This window comes from Astatotilapia calliptera, chromosome 20, assembly GCF_964374335.1.
Source record: "Astatotilapia calliptera chromosome 20, fAstCal68.1, whole genome shotgun sequence".
In the NCBI taxonomy this organism is placed as follows: Eukaryota; Metazoa; Chordata; class Actinopteri; order Cichliformes; family Cichlidae; genus Astatotilapia; species Astatotilapia calliptera.
In genome coordinates this window covers 14885829-14902559 of record NC_137441.1, presented here as the reverse complement: position 1 = coordinate 14902559, position 16731 = coordinate 14885829, and the positions used below count along the sequence as shown (strand labels likewise).

The 16731-nt window shown below is 41.3% G+C and overlaps 2 protein-coding genes across 6 annotated transcripts in view; both read right to left on the bottom strand.

Moving 5' to 3' along the window:
- Nucleotides 1-10858, bottom strand: part of slc2a4rg (SLC2A4 regulator) — a 40857-nt gene extending 29999 nt beyond the window's left edge. The window contains exons 1-2 of one of the 2 annotated variants that reach the window (XM_026153769.2): nucleotides 10351-10858; nucleotides 7407-7642 (exon numbers count right to left, since the gene is read on the bottom strand). In XM_026153769.2, coding sequence (XP_026009554.2) covers nucleotides 7407-7642; nucleotides 10351-10620 — 506 coding nt within the window. In that variant the 5' untranslated portion in view covers nucleotides 10621-10858. The remainder of the gene's footprint in view (nucleotides 1-7406; nucleotides 7643-10350) is intronic. The other variant, XM_026153770.2, reaches the window with a different exon arrangement.
- An 873-nt stretch (nucleotides 10859-11731) lies between these two features.
- Nucleotides 11732-16731, bottom strand: part of LOC113013122 (uncharacterized) — a 46775-nt gene continuing 41775 nt past the window's right edge. For all 4 annotated transcript variants that reach the window (XM_026153768.2, XM_026153765.2, XM_026153766.2 and 1 more), the window contains exon 9: nucleotides 11732-15364. In XM_026153768.2, coding sequence (XP_026009553.1) covers nucleotides 14858-15364 — 507 coding nt within the window. In that variant the 3' untranslated portion in view covers nucleotides 11732-14857. The remainder of the gene's footprint in view (nucleotides 15365-16731) is intronic.

The window sequence follows — 16731 nt, the reverse complement described above, 5'->3', positions numbered from 1 at the left end:
AATTGGCATATTTAGCTTTGCCATTGGATTTTTACAATTTAAATGTATAATACTGTCAGACTATATGCTTTGGAGGAAAAAAACAAAAAAACTTTTAACCTTGCACACCAGTAAACACATTTTCTACTCAAAATCACTCCTTGGCTTTTGAGTCTGCAAATCTGCAACTGCAATGCCAACAAAAACAATGTGAAAATTCCAGTGATGAGTGTGCCATCGTTTCCACACCTTATGGTTGGTGGTTTGATCCCTGGTCTGCATGCCAAATATCCTTGGGAAAGTTGCTCTCAGACACATCCATCAGAGAATAAATGTGTGTGAACGTTAGATAGAAACCACTTAAATGGAAAAAGCACCGAAAAAAGTGCTTGTATGAATGGGTAAATGAGGCAGGTTGTGTAAAGAGCTTTGGTAGTGTAGCTCAGGTAGAGTAGAAAACTGCTAAATAAGAACCAGTCCATTTACCAATTACGTTATTAAGGGTGTTTTCACACTTATAGATCATTTCCTCTGGGGGAGAATCAGCTCAGGAGTTGGTAAACTCTTCTTTTCACAGAGAGAAAACTCCAAGCGATCCAAAATGTGGCACTACAAACCATGTGAGAATGTCTGGTACGCTTACTGGCCGGATATGTGAGGGGAGGGAGCAACCAAAGTAAATACGAGAGGAAGGTGCTGTGGTCTGAACAAGTGGATAACATGAAGAATTTACTCTTAACATTCGTATTTACCTGGTAATATTGTGCAGGTTTTATACGATACACAATCAATAGTGCTCTGCTAGCTCAAAAAACTTGCAGCATATACTGAGTCAGATTGAGGTCGGATCATAAACAAACCTCTCTGGAGCCTGTTTGAAAGCAGGCTGAGACCACCTTGTCCAAAGAATTTTAGTAAAACTGTTTTGGTCCATATCCGACTGTGTATTCACATCTACAAAAGCAAAACTGCACAAAGAGAGAAAACAAATGAGCGTTTGACTTGATTTGATCTCTCTGACTGTCTGTGTTTGTTTCTTTATCTGTTAATTCCTCCTACGCCATCAGGAGTTGCGAGACCAAGTGCATCTTAAATCTCTGGGGGTTGTTATCTATGTCAGATATTACGTAATCATCATGTTGCCTAGAAATGGTAAATGGCCTGTATTTGTATAGCGCTTTTCTAGTCCCTAAGGACCCCAAAGTGCTTCACACTACATTCAGTCATTCACCCATTCACACACACACATTTACACACTGGCGATGGCAAGCTACATTGTAGTCACAGCTGCCCTGGGGCGCACTGACAGAGGCGAGGCTGCCGGACACTGGCGCCACCGGGCCCTCTGACCACCACCAGTAGGCAAACATGGGGTTAGTATCTTGCCCAGGGATATTTGGCATGCCGCCAGGAGGCAGCCTGGGATCGAACCACCGACCTTCAAATTAGTGGCTGACCTGCTCTGCCACCTGAGCTACAGCCACCCTATAACATGATAGCAACATGATAAAAAAAACTTTATCAATCTACAGCACATTACAAAAGGATCCAATTGTCCATATAAGCTGATGGATACATTATAATCCCATGATGCTGCCGAATAACAACAAAACAATGGGCTAAAATCATATTTCATTTTATTTTTTTACATTTAGACACTAATAACAACTTAGAAAAGCACTCTTACCATTTTCTTTCACAGCCAACAGCAAATGTAGACCAAACAGTGCTGCAGTATGGTATGCACATACCAGTAATTGTAATCTGGTGCAATTACGGGGGAAACAAGTAAATAAATTAGTTACAAATAAAAATATTGGGTTGCATCCAAATACATTATGTCCCATGCAACGCTTCTGTGAGAATACAGAAGCTATTCTTTTTTTGTTGCATTTTCTATTGGCCCTTTTGCAAATCACGCGGGTGAGCAAAGGCCTGGGACAAACATCAGTGCAAGAAAGCATTCAAGAACCTGTCTCTACATTGATGCAGTGTCCACTTATTCCACAATGGTGATATATCTTTTTGCATTTTGTTTCTGATTCCGCCCGCATGTCAAAATGCATTACTTGAACCAACCCGAGTCTGTCATGCGAGTAACCAGCTGACCATGTCAAGGCAGGTGGCCATGTCTTGGGACAAGAATGTCTTTCAGAGCTTCAAATTCCAACCAAAATAAGGAAAGGCCTCTGACATTACTGTACAGAGTAAAGCGTTTTTTGTTTCTTCCAGCAGAAACTACCTCTCTCCAGCCTGCAGATGATTTGTTTTTGCTTTACACTCCTCTCTGTTGATTTGAACTGGTGGGAGTCTATGTGCAAGTAGTGTGGGCCACATAGACATTAGGATGCAGAGATCTAAATGATCGAAAGTATGGCTGCACCTGACTAAGAGTTGATAGGAACAATAACAGTTGTGACAAACCTTATGCTTGTATGGCAAAAAATTGAAGATGTCTTAATAAAGCTGGAATAAACACTAACATAAAAGGGATTTATTTCTGAAAAAAAAATAACAGAATGATAAATAATCTGTAAAACTTCAAAAGTAACCTTCCCAACACTGAAACAGAGAATGTTAATGACTCAAGAGGGAAGGATATCGAGGGAATGATAACAGTTGTTTAGATAAAGCAAAGTTAAGGGAAGGATATAATGACACACAGGAAAGAGAAAGGTGGCAGTTGTCGGTGGGTAGGAGGGGATTGCACAGCTGGTGGTTGGTATAAAGAATTGGGCAGAAGGACAGAGAGACTGACTGAGGAGAAGGAGAGATAGTTGACTTTGGAATCTTTAAACGCTGCTGAGGCAGAACAGGAGGCGTTATGTAAGCATCTATTAGTGTGTGTGAGCAAGCGATAAAGCATTTTTCTGCAGCCTTGCCAGAGCTGCGCAATGAGAGTTTCCTTCCCTCGTGATAAGCATTTCTTTCCCTGTCCTTAAGGCATCTTGCCCGAGGACACTATAAAAACTGACATATACACTAGCGAACACGAAAAAGCAATCCAGGCCTTTTAACTGAACATGTATCCAACACATAATATAGAGAGCAGTGTTTTTACAACAGAGCGCTGTTTGCAGAAAACATTCCTGCATGCCTCCTACGCTCCTCCTCACTTATGAAACTGAAATGAAATTTTGCCTCTCTTCTTCACCGCATATCAGGAGATGATTAATGTCTCATTAGAGCTCTGTACACATACACACACAGTGCAGATTCCCCCCATTAGTCTGCGCTTCTTCCAGAGACCTTTATTAGTATTAAAGAAGGAGTGATTCAGAGACAGCCACAAAGGTGCACCCTGAAAACTTTTTACTTTGATAGTAGATCCTCATTCCTCCGTGCCCCTCCAAATCAGTAGACAGTAAAGCTGCATAGTTAGATGATAAGCTGTCTGCTACAATCCTCTGGGGTTATAAATCACCTATGTAGCTCATAACCCAGATCCTGAGGCTGACCTAGCAGACATTCCAGATGCCTGCTTGCGTCCTGATCTGACCCTCCCCACTTGCATGACTCCATTCATTGAAGATGACCTTTAACCCCTGCCTATCAGTGCAAGAGGTTTAACCTCTTGTACTCTGGAGGGAAGAAAGGAGGCTACAAGCAAGGATGAAAATGTACCTTCTAATTCAGAAGGGATTTTTCAGACATTGATTTTATGAAAAAACAAACATTTTTAACATACAATTACCATTTAAAGTCCTAATTATAAATGAAATCATGTTTGATTGCCATATTTTGAAAAAATAACAACAGTACTATTCACCATTAACCAAATTTAGCAACAGATGCAGCTGAACCAGCACAGCGAGTTTGTTTGGCCCAAAGACAGGGCAGATATCTTTTTTAGCTTTTTAATAGTAGGACTGACTTTTAAGTGTGGACGTATTTCGTTTTTCAGCATAGTGCTGAGAAAGATGTGATTAAAAATTGTCACCCTGTCTGCAAAAGACAGGAAGGAAATCCCTTCACAAGTACTTCCCACTATTTAAAAAGAATCAAAAATGGGAAATATGACAGTTTGCCAGTCTGACTTGTTAGCACATTGCCAGCGATATAAACTGAAGCCATCTTTGTAACCAACACTACATGTTGTACTGTTGCTGCATGTGTAATGTGTGTTTTTTATGTGTTTTAACAGCACTGCAATAATACTGATAACGGTCGTCACTTTCCTCACTTTAACACTGACATTACGGTAATTTTTTTTAATCTCAAATCTGGAAACCCTAAAGTGTCATTTCAAGGCAACTATGCAACTATATCTCCCTCAATCAGGACGAAATGTCAGCACCCTGAATGTGGGTTAGACACCTCCACACTACAGTGGGGGTGGGTTAGATGTTCCTCTGACCTTCAACAATCACCAGTAATGTCTCCTTTGGGAGAAGTGTATTGGTAATGAGGTGGATGAAGGGGGATTGAGAGGTGATGAACTACATTCTGCCTGCTCGCCAGACCTAAAACCTGCTGGTGATTCTTATACAGACTGAGTCAGAGGCCGGTCAGTAATTATGTTAAAAACAGACCTGTTTTTCCCTCCTGGTGTCTTGTTTATGCTGATTCTATGTTTTCCATTCATGTTACCCTACTGTGGTAACGGTGTACCTGACCAAGGACCGATAAGAGAAAAGCTTTTCATATCGCAACAAAACAGCCCCGCCCCTTCACTTCTTAGAGCTCTTTTAATGTTCATTCAAACTGGTCTTTGTTCTGTTATCAGGGTACTAGATCTCACACTGATGACTACTGACAGGTTGACGTGGTATACTTAGGATGTGGGTGAAAGGGAGACTTTGCAGAGCGAACATAAAAAAGAGAGTTAAAAGGAGACACACACACTAAGACCGCAGCTGACAAGACAGGTGGGAATGTTTAAAAATGTGCTGCAGTTTGACTATGTTTAGATGACCATAACCATTTGTGCCCAAGTAAATGTGCTGATTCTTCCTCTTCCTTCCTGCAAGATCTTTGTCCAGGCTTGTCTAAGGAATAGTGACCTACTTTGCGGCATTTGCAAAATAACAAGACAAGGTGTAAAAGTATCAAGTCGTATTGAAGAAACAATATGCAACTGACAAAGCAGTTAATATAAAACACACAGAGGACTGAGTGACATCTTTAAAGTAAGTTCTTTTTAAACACAGTTAATCCTGTCCCACACTGACGGTATTACTCAAGTCGGTGGAGAACCAATGAAAATAAATGGCTTTGTTGACATAATCTAACGCAAGGCAAAGAGTGCTACAAATGCACTGGGGGTTACACCCACATAGACAACTACCACTTTCCAACTGTGGCCAACACTAGCAGAAAAAACAGGTACCTTACACTGCAGCGCAGTGCTGTTACTTTGTGAAGGTCAAAGCCAGATTTGTCAAAACCAAATTACTGTGAGTGGGTTTGTGTGGCAATAAGAGTTCCCTTTTAAAGTGCTCTTATAATTTGTGATGAATACCACATGCATGCACATCTGGGTAACAGAGAGAGCTGAGATGAGCCAAGAAAATCAAACAAGCATTATGAGCTCTCCTACTAGAATCAGTACAAAATTCATTTTACGTAGAGATATATGTATTAGCTACCAAACAATAAAATATTGATAATTTCATATTACCAATATTATCTTGAGAGCTGGAAGTTCAAGTTTCAATACTTTCTTATGTTTTATAGAGCAAACAACTAATGAATCAATCACAGACCTAGTTTAAATCCAAATATGAATAATGACTAGGTAAACAATTTCATGGAGAGAGAGAGAAAGGAGATTCTATCACCAGCAAAACCAGTTGGAGCAGAGTAGAGACTAGAAGTTACTCCGAAAGGTCAATGGAGCAACAAAGAGGCCTCGCTAATATCACTGCGCAGTTATATAATGTTATGCAACCTCTTTTAGCCACTGCATAGTGTCAACCCAGACTATGTTCTTGTGCCTTGTGGAGATAAAAAGAAACATAAATGTTTCTAAACTGAACAGATCAGTAAAAAAAAAAAAAAAAAAAAAAAAAAAAAAAAAGAAGAAGAAGAAGAAGAAGAAGAAGAAGAAGAAAAGAAAAAAGAGCCATTTTGTCTTTGTTTAACACTATCATCCTGGTTTTTAACGCACGCTCAGTCTTGCATGTTCCCAGGAGACACTCCCTCACATCATACATGACCAGCAGCACGTGAAATTCATGTGATGATGAGAGAAGGACGGAAAACAGTAAACGTGCGCTGTGCAAACCCCCAGACCCATACAAAAACGATGCCTGCTTACTATTTGTACCGATGAATGTTATTACATTTGCAGAAATTATCATACAGAACCTCTTAAAGAATTGTGACATTTGCATATAAACATATTCAACAAGAAGGTGCTCAGTTTTTATACAGCTAACAGGTATTTCAGCGTGAAAGTGCAGTCTGACAGGCAAACAGTTTTTGGACACGGACAATAACCCCAGCAGTTGTATAAAAAGAAGGAAAATGCTCTTAGGCACCACCTACAGCCTCTCCCAGTCCGCTTTAACTGTTACATAATCACTTTAGTGCAGTAGGCTTGTCTCAGGGTGCACGTTCTGCATGTATGTTTAACGAAGACCAATCACAGAAGGCTCTGGGCAGGAATACTCATGTGTCTCTGTGTGAAAATAGTGTGAAACAACTGGAGGAAAAGCAAACTGCAATGCACATGAAACATCTAATAAAATACACTCACTCGCACACACAGCAAAGGTGCATTTTACTGCCTGACATACAGTGAACACATCACCCTGATATATCCACTAGCCCGTCAAGAGAGGGTCAACAAAGATGGCATTGAGCTTAGGTGCAATCAATACATTTAGACATGCGAGTAGTAAAAAAAAAAACTTTCCGAAATCTAGATAGTGGAGTTATCAGCGAAATGCACTGTCACTATTTCATGCAGTCTCCTTTTCACTTGGTCAAGCGCTTGAGCAATCCTGGCCCTCATAAAGCTTTGGCTCTTTTAAGACGAGTTTCGAAACCATTCTGGATGAAATACCAAACATGCAGTCAGTTAACCAGCACGCCCCCACACCATTCATGCCCAAACCACTGTACAGTTTTAGCCAGATGTCGAAGCATTGGCAAGGAACAGAAGTCCAGAGCTGTGCATGAAAACTGCCTGCAACACTTTTATCACCACATATTCAGTGCCAAACTAGTAGTGGGATAGGGGCTTAATAGAGATAAGAGCACAAAATCTGGTTTGATTGTTTACAATGTGCTGCATAAATCTATAGCTACAATCTATTCACATATGCCCAAGCTTGTGAATGAATGCAAAGATAAAAGTAGGAAACACATCAGATAACTATATTTCTTGAAGTTCTCTTTCATGCAACAAGGAACACTAGAGAAAAGAAAACCAAAGATTCACCAAGTGTCCATGACTATAGATGACATCAGCCTCTCCATACCTGTTTCTGGGGACAGGGATGTGGGATGATGAGAGGGAATATCTCTCTGTCTGTGGTAGGATCTGCCCTTGCGCTACTCTGAAGTTGTTGGTCAGGTCTGGCTGCTTCCCAGGGTTTCTGATGTCCAAATGCATAAAGCCACCTGGCAACTGCCCGTTTACACCCAGGCAGTGAGTGGGGCTTGCCCTTTTCAGGATCCCTGTGGAACCTGTGTCTTTTTGGTCCAACAGGCCATTCTAGAAAATGCAGCAAGAAAAAATTACAGTGAGTTTATCTCTGTTACAATCAGGCCTCGATTAAAAACATTAAGTCTAGCAATACCATTAAGTTCTTATTTAACTGAGCATAAGATTACTGTTTTTCTCTAATTATATATATATATATATATATATATATATATATATATATATATATATACACACACACATATACTAGGGCTGCCACAAACGATTATTTTGATAGTCGACTAGTCACCGATTATTTTTGCGATTAGTCGACTAATCAGATCATCCATTGGACGTAAAACTACAGCTTATTGCACCAGCAGCATCTGCTCTTATATAACTATCATTAGCTTACAGCTTTAAGTGTTTAAGGTCTGTGCTAACTAAAAATAAAGACAAGATGATAGTTTATTAAATTTTAATGAAATTTGCAGATTGTTTCGGTGAAGTTTAATAAACTCCTTGCTATCTAAAATATAACAGGACACTGGAGTATATTCTGGAGCATCTCACACTTCTGATAATCAGTTGTCTGCTTGACGTTTATTCAGCTGTGTAAAAACTATAACTTTAATCTCAGACAAACTGATTTACTCAGGAACAAATAAAATACTAAAAAAAAAGCCAAACAATAACATTTTAAGTTATCTAAGTGACTCATATATATTTAACCTGAGTAGCGAAAGACGGTGGTGGGTTTGAAAACGATTTGCGGGGAGTCCGGTGTTCTCACGGCGCTAGTGAGCCTAGCCCCCGGCTCGCTAACGAGCTAGTGGGTAACAGATGTCTCCGAAAACGTCGGAGCGCTTTTGAAAATATGTAGTCTTGATAAACTGAGCAGATATTTGAAGTTTACACAGCTACATTCTCGCCTGAAAATATGTTAAACGTTTATTTTGTGACCCAGAAAGAATAATAAGAGTAACATTAAAACTAACTAGCTGCCGCCATTGTTGGAAACTGCGCTGGGCCGCGCTATGAATTCTGGGACACAGCTGCTTCTTCTGCTTCTTCTTCTTCTTCTTCTTCGGGGTTTAACGGTAGCTGACATCCTTGTACATGCAATGCTGCCATCTTCTGTTTCAGTCCGTTATTACACTCTTAAATCCTGCCACTTATTCCTGCGTCTTTTGTGATCTTACAAAGCTTCAAATGACGCGTCGACTATTAAATCAGTCGTCGACGATTTTGATAATCGACGTAATCGTGACTAGTCGACAAATCGTGGCAGCCCTAATATATACAAGCCAGGGTATGGTGTTTTTTAGTGTAACCGTTTGCCTTAAATAGCATCTTCTTTAATTTTTCCTTCCTCTCACTTAATAAACCCAAGGTTATTGTCCTCTCCACTGGACATGAACGCTGCTGAACCAACCAGAACAGAAGCAATCCTGGGTTAGAATATGGTTATCATTTCTGTTCCTGCCACCTAAATTACAAAACAACACAAATCTAGAAAAGTAGCTGTGTAAATCTGTTAAATACACATAACTGCCAGGTCCAGTGTCCAGTTTTGTGTATTCTGCGATGCAAATGGAAACTCTATTGAATATTACATGATAATATATGAAAATAACTAGCACGTACAGTGTAAAAGTAACTATATGCCTCATTGTGTTATCTATATAACTGATTAACCACTAACTTTATAAAATGTTACAAATATACTTTGGCAGTCCAGAACTGCTTTCCACATGCTTTTTTCAGATTTAAAAAAGTTTTTAAATCTGAGGTGACAGAAATAAGGGCATGGCCACGCACACCAGACCTCTGGGATTGTCCTATAGTGTCTGCCACTGGGATGCAGAGTATCCATTGGGTTTTGTGGGTTATGGGGTGGGGCTCCTGTGGCTCTGGCTTGTTCTGCTGGGACAATCAGATTGCGATCTTGGGAATTTGGTAGCAGGGTGCACTATCCTGCTAAAGAGAGGCTGCTGCAACCGGGGAGGGCCCATACTGTTACGGGGTGTGCTTGGTCTGCAAAAATGCTCCAGCCGGCAACAAGTGTCAGAGCCGCATTCATATGAATGGCAGGACCCAGTATTTCCCAGCAGTGTTACATTGTGAGGAGATTATTTTGATAAGTTGATGTCGTGGTTTTAATATCGTGAGTAACTGGCATATTTATTATGAGATTTATTTGCTGTCTGCATAAAGGCTCACAAATTAAATACAGGCACACACAATGCAAGTACAAGGCCGACGCAAACAACAACAACAACAACAACAATATATCACGTGTCTTTACTGTTAAGTCCGTGGCGTATGTGTAGTTATAGTCGGGCCTTCCCATGTCGCCAGGAAGCCCAAACTGTAGCTTCACCCTTAAGTTATGGGGGAGGGGGGTTGGGCTTGTAGTTTGACGTCCCTGCCCCCTTTTCTGTAAACTTTGCAAAGAGTGAGCCGCCATTAAAAGCGGTTACAGTACGATGGAGTTAATAATGATAGGAACGGGCAGGAATTGAAATAACGGGCGCTTAAAAGTTATTTAAAAATAACGACACAGTAGTGACGTATAAGCCTCACAGTCGCAACCGTTAAAACGTAATAACAGCACATGAAAATGGCGTAAAATGTCAAAACTTTGAAGTCACACAGCTTGCAGACACGCTAACATTACGTGGGCGATATTATCTTGAGCGGTAACTCGGGTATATGAAGGGACTTTACCGGCTAATGGAGTCGTGCGCACACGCGTAAAACATCTCAACTGCACTTACTTTTTCCACGTCGTGCAACAGCCGACCACCCAGAGACAGCCCGTTCCCTTTTAGAGGGGTCCTCTCGCTTTTAATCTCCGCCGCCAAGCCGCCGTCCATTACGTTTTTGTACGGCACGGCCCCGTTTGTGTACGCCGACATGGAACCGGTTTTTTCCACCGAAGGGACCCGGGTGTCGCGGAGCACCGAGCGGCCGGTCCGACAGTTAAAGTCCGCACCGCCAGCTCCTGTCCCAACCGACGACTTCTCCACAATATATTTGGACTCCATATTCAGACAAGGCGAGCAGGAGAAAGAAAACCAGCTTTCTAGAAATTTTAGTGCAAGTCAGATACATTTATTAGGATTGTCGTAAGTTGATGGGAACTGTCTGTGTCTTTACTTATATCCTAGCCTACATGTAAAGTTTTCTACCACTGCCGCCGCCGCTGCCCCAAAAAGCCGCCCGGTCAGGAGGATAAAAGATTGTTTTGCCTCTTTCCTCCAAACGGCTGCCACGCCCCCTCTGCTCCACTCCTATTGGTGCTCTGCATATATAAACATTACATTCTGGCACGCGTCCACCGCAAAGCTGCAGGTGATTGGCTAGTTTCACTCTGTCAATAACATTTTTTTCGAAGCTAAGTACTGTGGGTGGAAGAGAGAGAGGGGCGTGTTCTCAGTTTACCGGCCGGTGTCTGTCGACGCTGAGCCGGTCTGCGAGGGAGGCGAGGTCGAGAGAGTACAGGAAAAACAGCGTGCAGGCCTCAGCGGCTAACTGCGCATTTATAATTTTGCAATTCAAATAGCACTTTAGCGAGTTGCAAACTATTACACCTGAACTTCTCATTGTAGGCGAGTTATTATAGAAAAAATGCATACACTGCTTTCTCCTTTTAAGTGACTTGGCCTGCATTAATGGGGAAATGTATGCTAATTCAAAAGTTAGCATTTTGGAAAACTAACACCGTCCGGACACAGTAGCATGAAACACTGCAACTCACTGCAGTAAATAAGGTCATTTGCAGAAGCAAGGTACAGATTTATGGTGATTAATTCAAATCTGCGTAAGCTTGACTTGCACTGCATTGCACGAGAGGTTTCAGGTCATATTCCTCTATTTTTATATGTCGTCCATGTGTCTGCTTCCTTTTTATAAAATGCCTTTTGAGTGTGGTCGGAAAGAAAAAAAAAGATTTCAGCAACCTTTCTTCATTCAGCATAGCTCCTGTTATTGAACGACACAGTACACCTCCCAGCTGTTCCTGCTGTATTGCTTAATTTCTCACACAAAAAAGCATTTTCTTGTAAGCTGCACTTTCAAATGAGAGGCCGCTGCAGAGCAGGAACCAGGTGTAGTTTGAAAGCTGTCACAAAGCAATGAAACTACAGGCAAAACAAACACTTTCTGATGTGCCACTTTATTAGAAAAGTAAAAACTCACTTTAATATTTTATGAAGGTTAATATAAAACATTACAATCTTCTGCATACAGTATCTGCACTGTCACACTATATTTTAATATATGAATTATTTTGAAACTAAAACCTGTGCTTTAGGAACATACAACATTGGCTACAGCTGTCACAGCAGTATTGGCCCATATTTATATAAGAAGACAATTAAGAAACAGGGTCTGTATCTGCATGGAAAGCATGAAAGATTTTGCATCCACAAAGTACAATGTGTCTGTGACAACCATCTCTTTTTTTTCAACAAATGTATACTGTATGTTACATTGCAACAACATCAGAACAGCAACAGTGTATTTTACACATTTACATCATCATACTGTATTTGTGCAATGAACATCTGTCTCGATGTGTGTATAACAACCAAACATATCCATCAGTGCTTTTTTTTCCTCTCGGGATAAAGGAAATGTGACACATTAGGTGACAGCCAAAGAAAAAGGATTAAGTGCGATAGCAGCTTCCAGCCGGCATTGTTTAAGGGAAGCTTCAGCGGAGCTTGTTAAGCGTCTCAGCTGTTGGCCATTTCTCACATTAGATAATAGTTGAGCCGAGGGTGCATTGTTGATATCGGACTGGGGTTGGCGTGACCCACACCCTCTGCCCTCTTCCTCAACTTCCATTTCGCTCCCAGTCCCTCAGAATAGCACATCAAACACCTCACCTGCACAGCGAGGGAGGAAGGTGAAGCTAAGGAAAAAGAGGTCTGTATTATAGAATGAACACAGCTGGAAAAGGGAGCATTATGCAAGAGCTGACCAAATGTAAGCAAAATGTGCTTCCTCCCCTAAACTGGAGAAGCACATGGTTGAATGTTGCTCTCTGTGCACACACTAGAGGAGAAAGAGGAGGAGTGTCCTGTGGGTCTGTGTCCATTTGCAGTGAGCCTCATCCAGCTTTATACTGCGTGTGCACCCTCACCCCCCACCCCCTCAACATGACACTTTCTTGCTCCCCCAGAGCAGAGAATAAACACAGCTCTACCCTAAACTCCCAGCGGCTCCTCCCTGTTAGCTCTCTTGCTCTGCTCCTCCAAGTTGTTGCTTTGGAAAAACTGCTTTGAGTCACATGGCAAAAAAGAAAAACAAAAGTACAACAGAAAAGATTAACAAACAAGATCAGTTATGTACCACAATATTTTTCATCTCGATATATTAAAGCATGCACTTTTTTTTGACCAAGCAGGAAATATTGCACCAACAACATAAACATACTGTTTTTATGGCAGTGGTATGAGCTATTCAACCAATAGAATTGTCAGTAGGTAAGAAAAAATAAACAGTGCATTAAAATACAGAGTGCATTTGTTTTTACATACTTTCTGACATTATTAATTTAATTTACTAACCTTACTAAACCTGTCTTCTCTCTGCATTTGGTCTCACAGTGAGATCAAATACATCTTATTACTCTCAGCCAGCGAGCAAGTTTGTATCCCTCTTCACTTCATATCTTTATGTCCATTTATTAAGCCTCAAATATTTTGTTTTTTTCCCCTCTGTTCCTTTTTTTTCTTCAATGTTTCCCCACAGCTACATGGGAAAGACATTGTTTATAATGGAAGCAAACTCAGGACAGAGGCTGGAGACATGGGTGGGGAGAGGGGCAAACTTCCAAAAGACACTCGCTGGTCATTTTTATGCCCAGCTCTTTATTTTCCTTGGAATCCAAGACTTCTGTTGCTATTTCAACCACAAGACTTAAATCTGGTAAGCTACCGGGAGCTCTGGGTTTAACTTAAGTCCAGAAAACAAATCAGAGCTGTGCTTTTTACGGCACAATAATGCACAAATAAGCCCAGCAGTCCTGCAGCTGTCCAGCGCTAAATTACAATGGTCATAAAATCAGATGTTTACAGTGCCCAAAAGATATGACATTAACTGCGCATGATGAAGCATCCTGTATTATTTTGGACACTCTTTCACTTCCTTTTTTTTTTTGAAAATATTTTTCTCTCTGTATTCACAATAATACTGTAAAAGTCTTGCATTGTGAAATCTATCATCCATATCACTCTTGGGAGATTCTTGCACAAGCCATTCAATACCCCTGACCTGATCACTTTTCCCTGCATCACTGCCAAATATGTGTGCATGTGTGTGTGTGTGTGTGTTGGGGTGTGTCAACATGCCTCTAGCTACAGATGTCAAATTTAGGTGGATTTTTAGCTAATCTCTTCATTCAAGTGGAGGTTACACTATCGAGCCAAACATATGCGTCGTGATTATTAAGTGGGCTATTACCAAAAACTGCTAAAAAGCTTGGGTTGGATCATTTCTGAGGACAACATCCTTCACATTTAAACAGGTCTACAAATCATAAGCCAGTATTTGGACACAACACCTCAATCGCGTCTTCCAGGCAACAGGTCGGCGCACAATGAAAACCTGTTTCGAGTGTTTATTTTAGGGAGAGATAGCACCGCAAATCTCTGTGACATCCATGTGCTTAAGAGGAGGCGTGTACATGTGTGTTTGTGTGTGTATACTGTGGACAATACGTTACAGTGTGCCTCACATTCCTTGTACAATATAGCCAGTTTCACTGCTACTACTATTTTTATCTGTTTTTAGTTGCACAATGCATGCACATTTCTTTATATTATATTTTATCATACTCAGGACAGAGTATAATATATATATATAAGTGTGTTCTTCTGAGGTTGTGAGTTACACCACATATGCTTTAAAGAGTTTTCATATAAAAATAAAGATATTATGGAAAATGTTGCACAAACAGGTGACTATGGTGAGTGACACAGCAGATTGAAGATCTCTATCCCAGTTTTATTTGTTTGTTTGTTTGTTTTTTCAAATGATTTTAGTCCATATTTGGGCTGGACTAGGCTTAGGCTGGTTCTTAAGTACAGACCAATCAAAGGAAGTCTGAACCTGGATAAAGACCCTGTTTGTACCTGATTTCAACACAAAATGGATCCTCATGTTGTTTTACTATAGAGGGCCTTGTGTCTATGTACAGCAACCTGTTGTTCTGTAAACAGGAAAATCTCCAGACTCTATACCAGTGGGTTCTGGGCCCTTTTGCCTGTCAGTCAGCTACAGGCCTGTGACATACATCTCCATGCCATCATTGAAAGTAAAGATGGTGGTAGTGCTGTTGCCCCCTTGTTTCACATCACTGATGGTCTCATAGAAGTTTTCCCCACCAGGCAGGCCTCTAGTAGGAAGGGTGCTTGGTCCTGAGGCCTGAGGTGCTGCTGGTGTTGCCTGCTGCTGCTGCTGCTGCTTCTTTCTCTTCAGAGTGGCACTACCCCCAGCTGTGCTGTTATTGGTTCCCCCTTGCTCACGTTTCCGGTGTGGGTCGATAGTCGCGTATGCAGGGTCTGACTCAGCCACTGGGGAAGACCAGGACCTGTCTCCTACAGGCTCGTAGCAGGGTTCCTCCTGCGAACGTGCTTGGCTCTGGACTCCCCTACCTCGGCCCCGAGAACCCATGTTTCCTCTATCTCCACCAAAGGATCGTGGGAGGGTCTTGGCTCCATTGTGTTCCATAGGAGGTTTCTTTTTCTGGGTTTTACATACGATAGAGTAGGTGTCTGCAATCTGAGAACACACACAGTAGGAGAAGGAAGATGTTGTTAGTTAATAACGCTGCACTACAACTCTATCCTGTAGTCCACTGATGACAGCTCCTTAAATAGAAGCTATGTGTTGGTGAAAGTCCGTAACCACACTTGCACTGGCATTTAAATAGTCACCTCTTTCCCAGTTCCTGAGTTATCTATATGTAGCTCCAATATTTTTGTAATTACCCGTTTTTGTCCACTTCTGTATGCATTCCAGATATAAAGGTATAATTTGTGAATAAGTCGTTTTGTATATACTACAGGCTCAGACAAATAATAATTGTCCGAGCCTGGACTGTGTACGTATGCAACAGTTTGTGTATGTGTTGACAGAGCTCTGTGCTGTGACCTGACCTATTTTTTTATTTTTTTTTTTTACAGGGCAGGATAAGAAAGAGTAAACTATGTTATCAGTCCGTTAAGTTCTAGGCCGAGAGGCAGCATTAACTGTGCAGTGGACGAACCTGTTAAAGTTTCACCACGACTGCTTTGGCAACAGAAGTATAATGTGAAAGAGCTGGATCACAGCCAACTTGCAAAAAAAAAATGTAAAAAAAATAAAAAAGCTTTGTGCTCATTAATGGACTTTGTTCTCGTCTTATTTGCTTATGTGCATTTTTTTTTTCGTGCTCTGCATGTGCGTGCAGCATGACTGCATATGCAGTATGAGTGAGCTCATACTGCATATGCAGATGTCCGAATGAGAAAATCGGACATCTAGAATTTGCCACTTAAGGCCATGTGTGAGGTCTTATGCAATTTTGACACAGAAATACCAGAGGTCACGACACTGGTTTATCAGAATTCCCCACAATAGAAGAATAAGAGCAGAGGATTGTGGGACATGGTCTTGTTTACCTTCCATGTTCACACCCAGGCCACCAGCTCTGATCTACTGGCCCTGAGAAACACTGGCTATGCAAACTCTTGTGTCCACCCCCACACACAAACACACACACAAAGACATGTACACGCTTACACGCGGAGCAAGATTAGTCTTGTTTTTGTGCACTCCCAAACAACTGAAACCTGAGAACACAGAGACAGTGCTCTTTGTGCGTGTGCTCACCTTGCATTTATATGTCTTACATATTTACCGTCCCTTTGAAATACACTTTAAGTGTAAATCACTTTCACTGTCTGTAAATCTTTCTCTCTCTCCTCTGTTTGTTGGTTCTATCTCTGAGAGATTTCAAGCGATGCACACTCCCTCCCCCCACAAATCTCTCTTTTGTGACCTTTTTGGATAAACAAAGACCCTAGCGTATGGTGTAAGTGTGTGCAGCCAATGTGGTGTGTGTGTGTGTGTGCCTGTGTGTGTGTATGTGCAAGCGTATGCACACG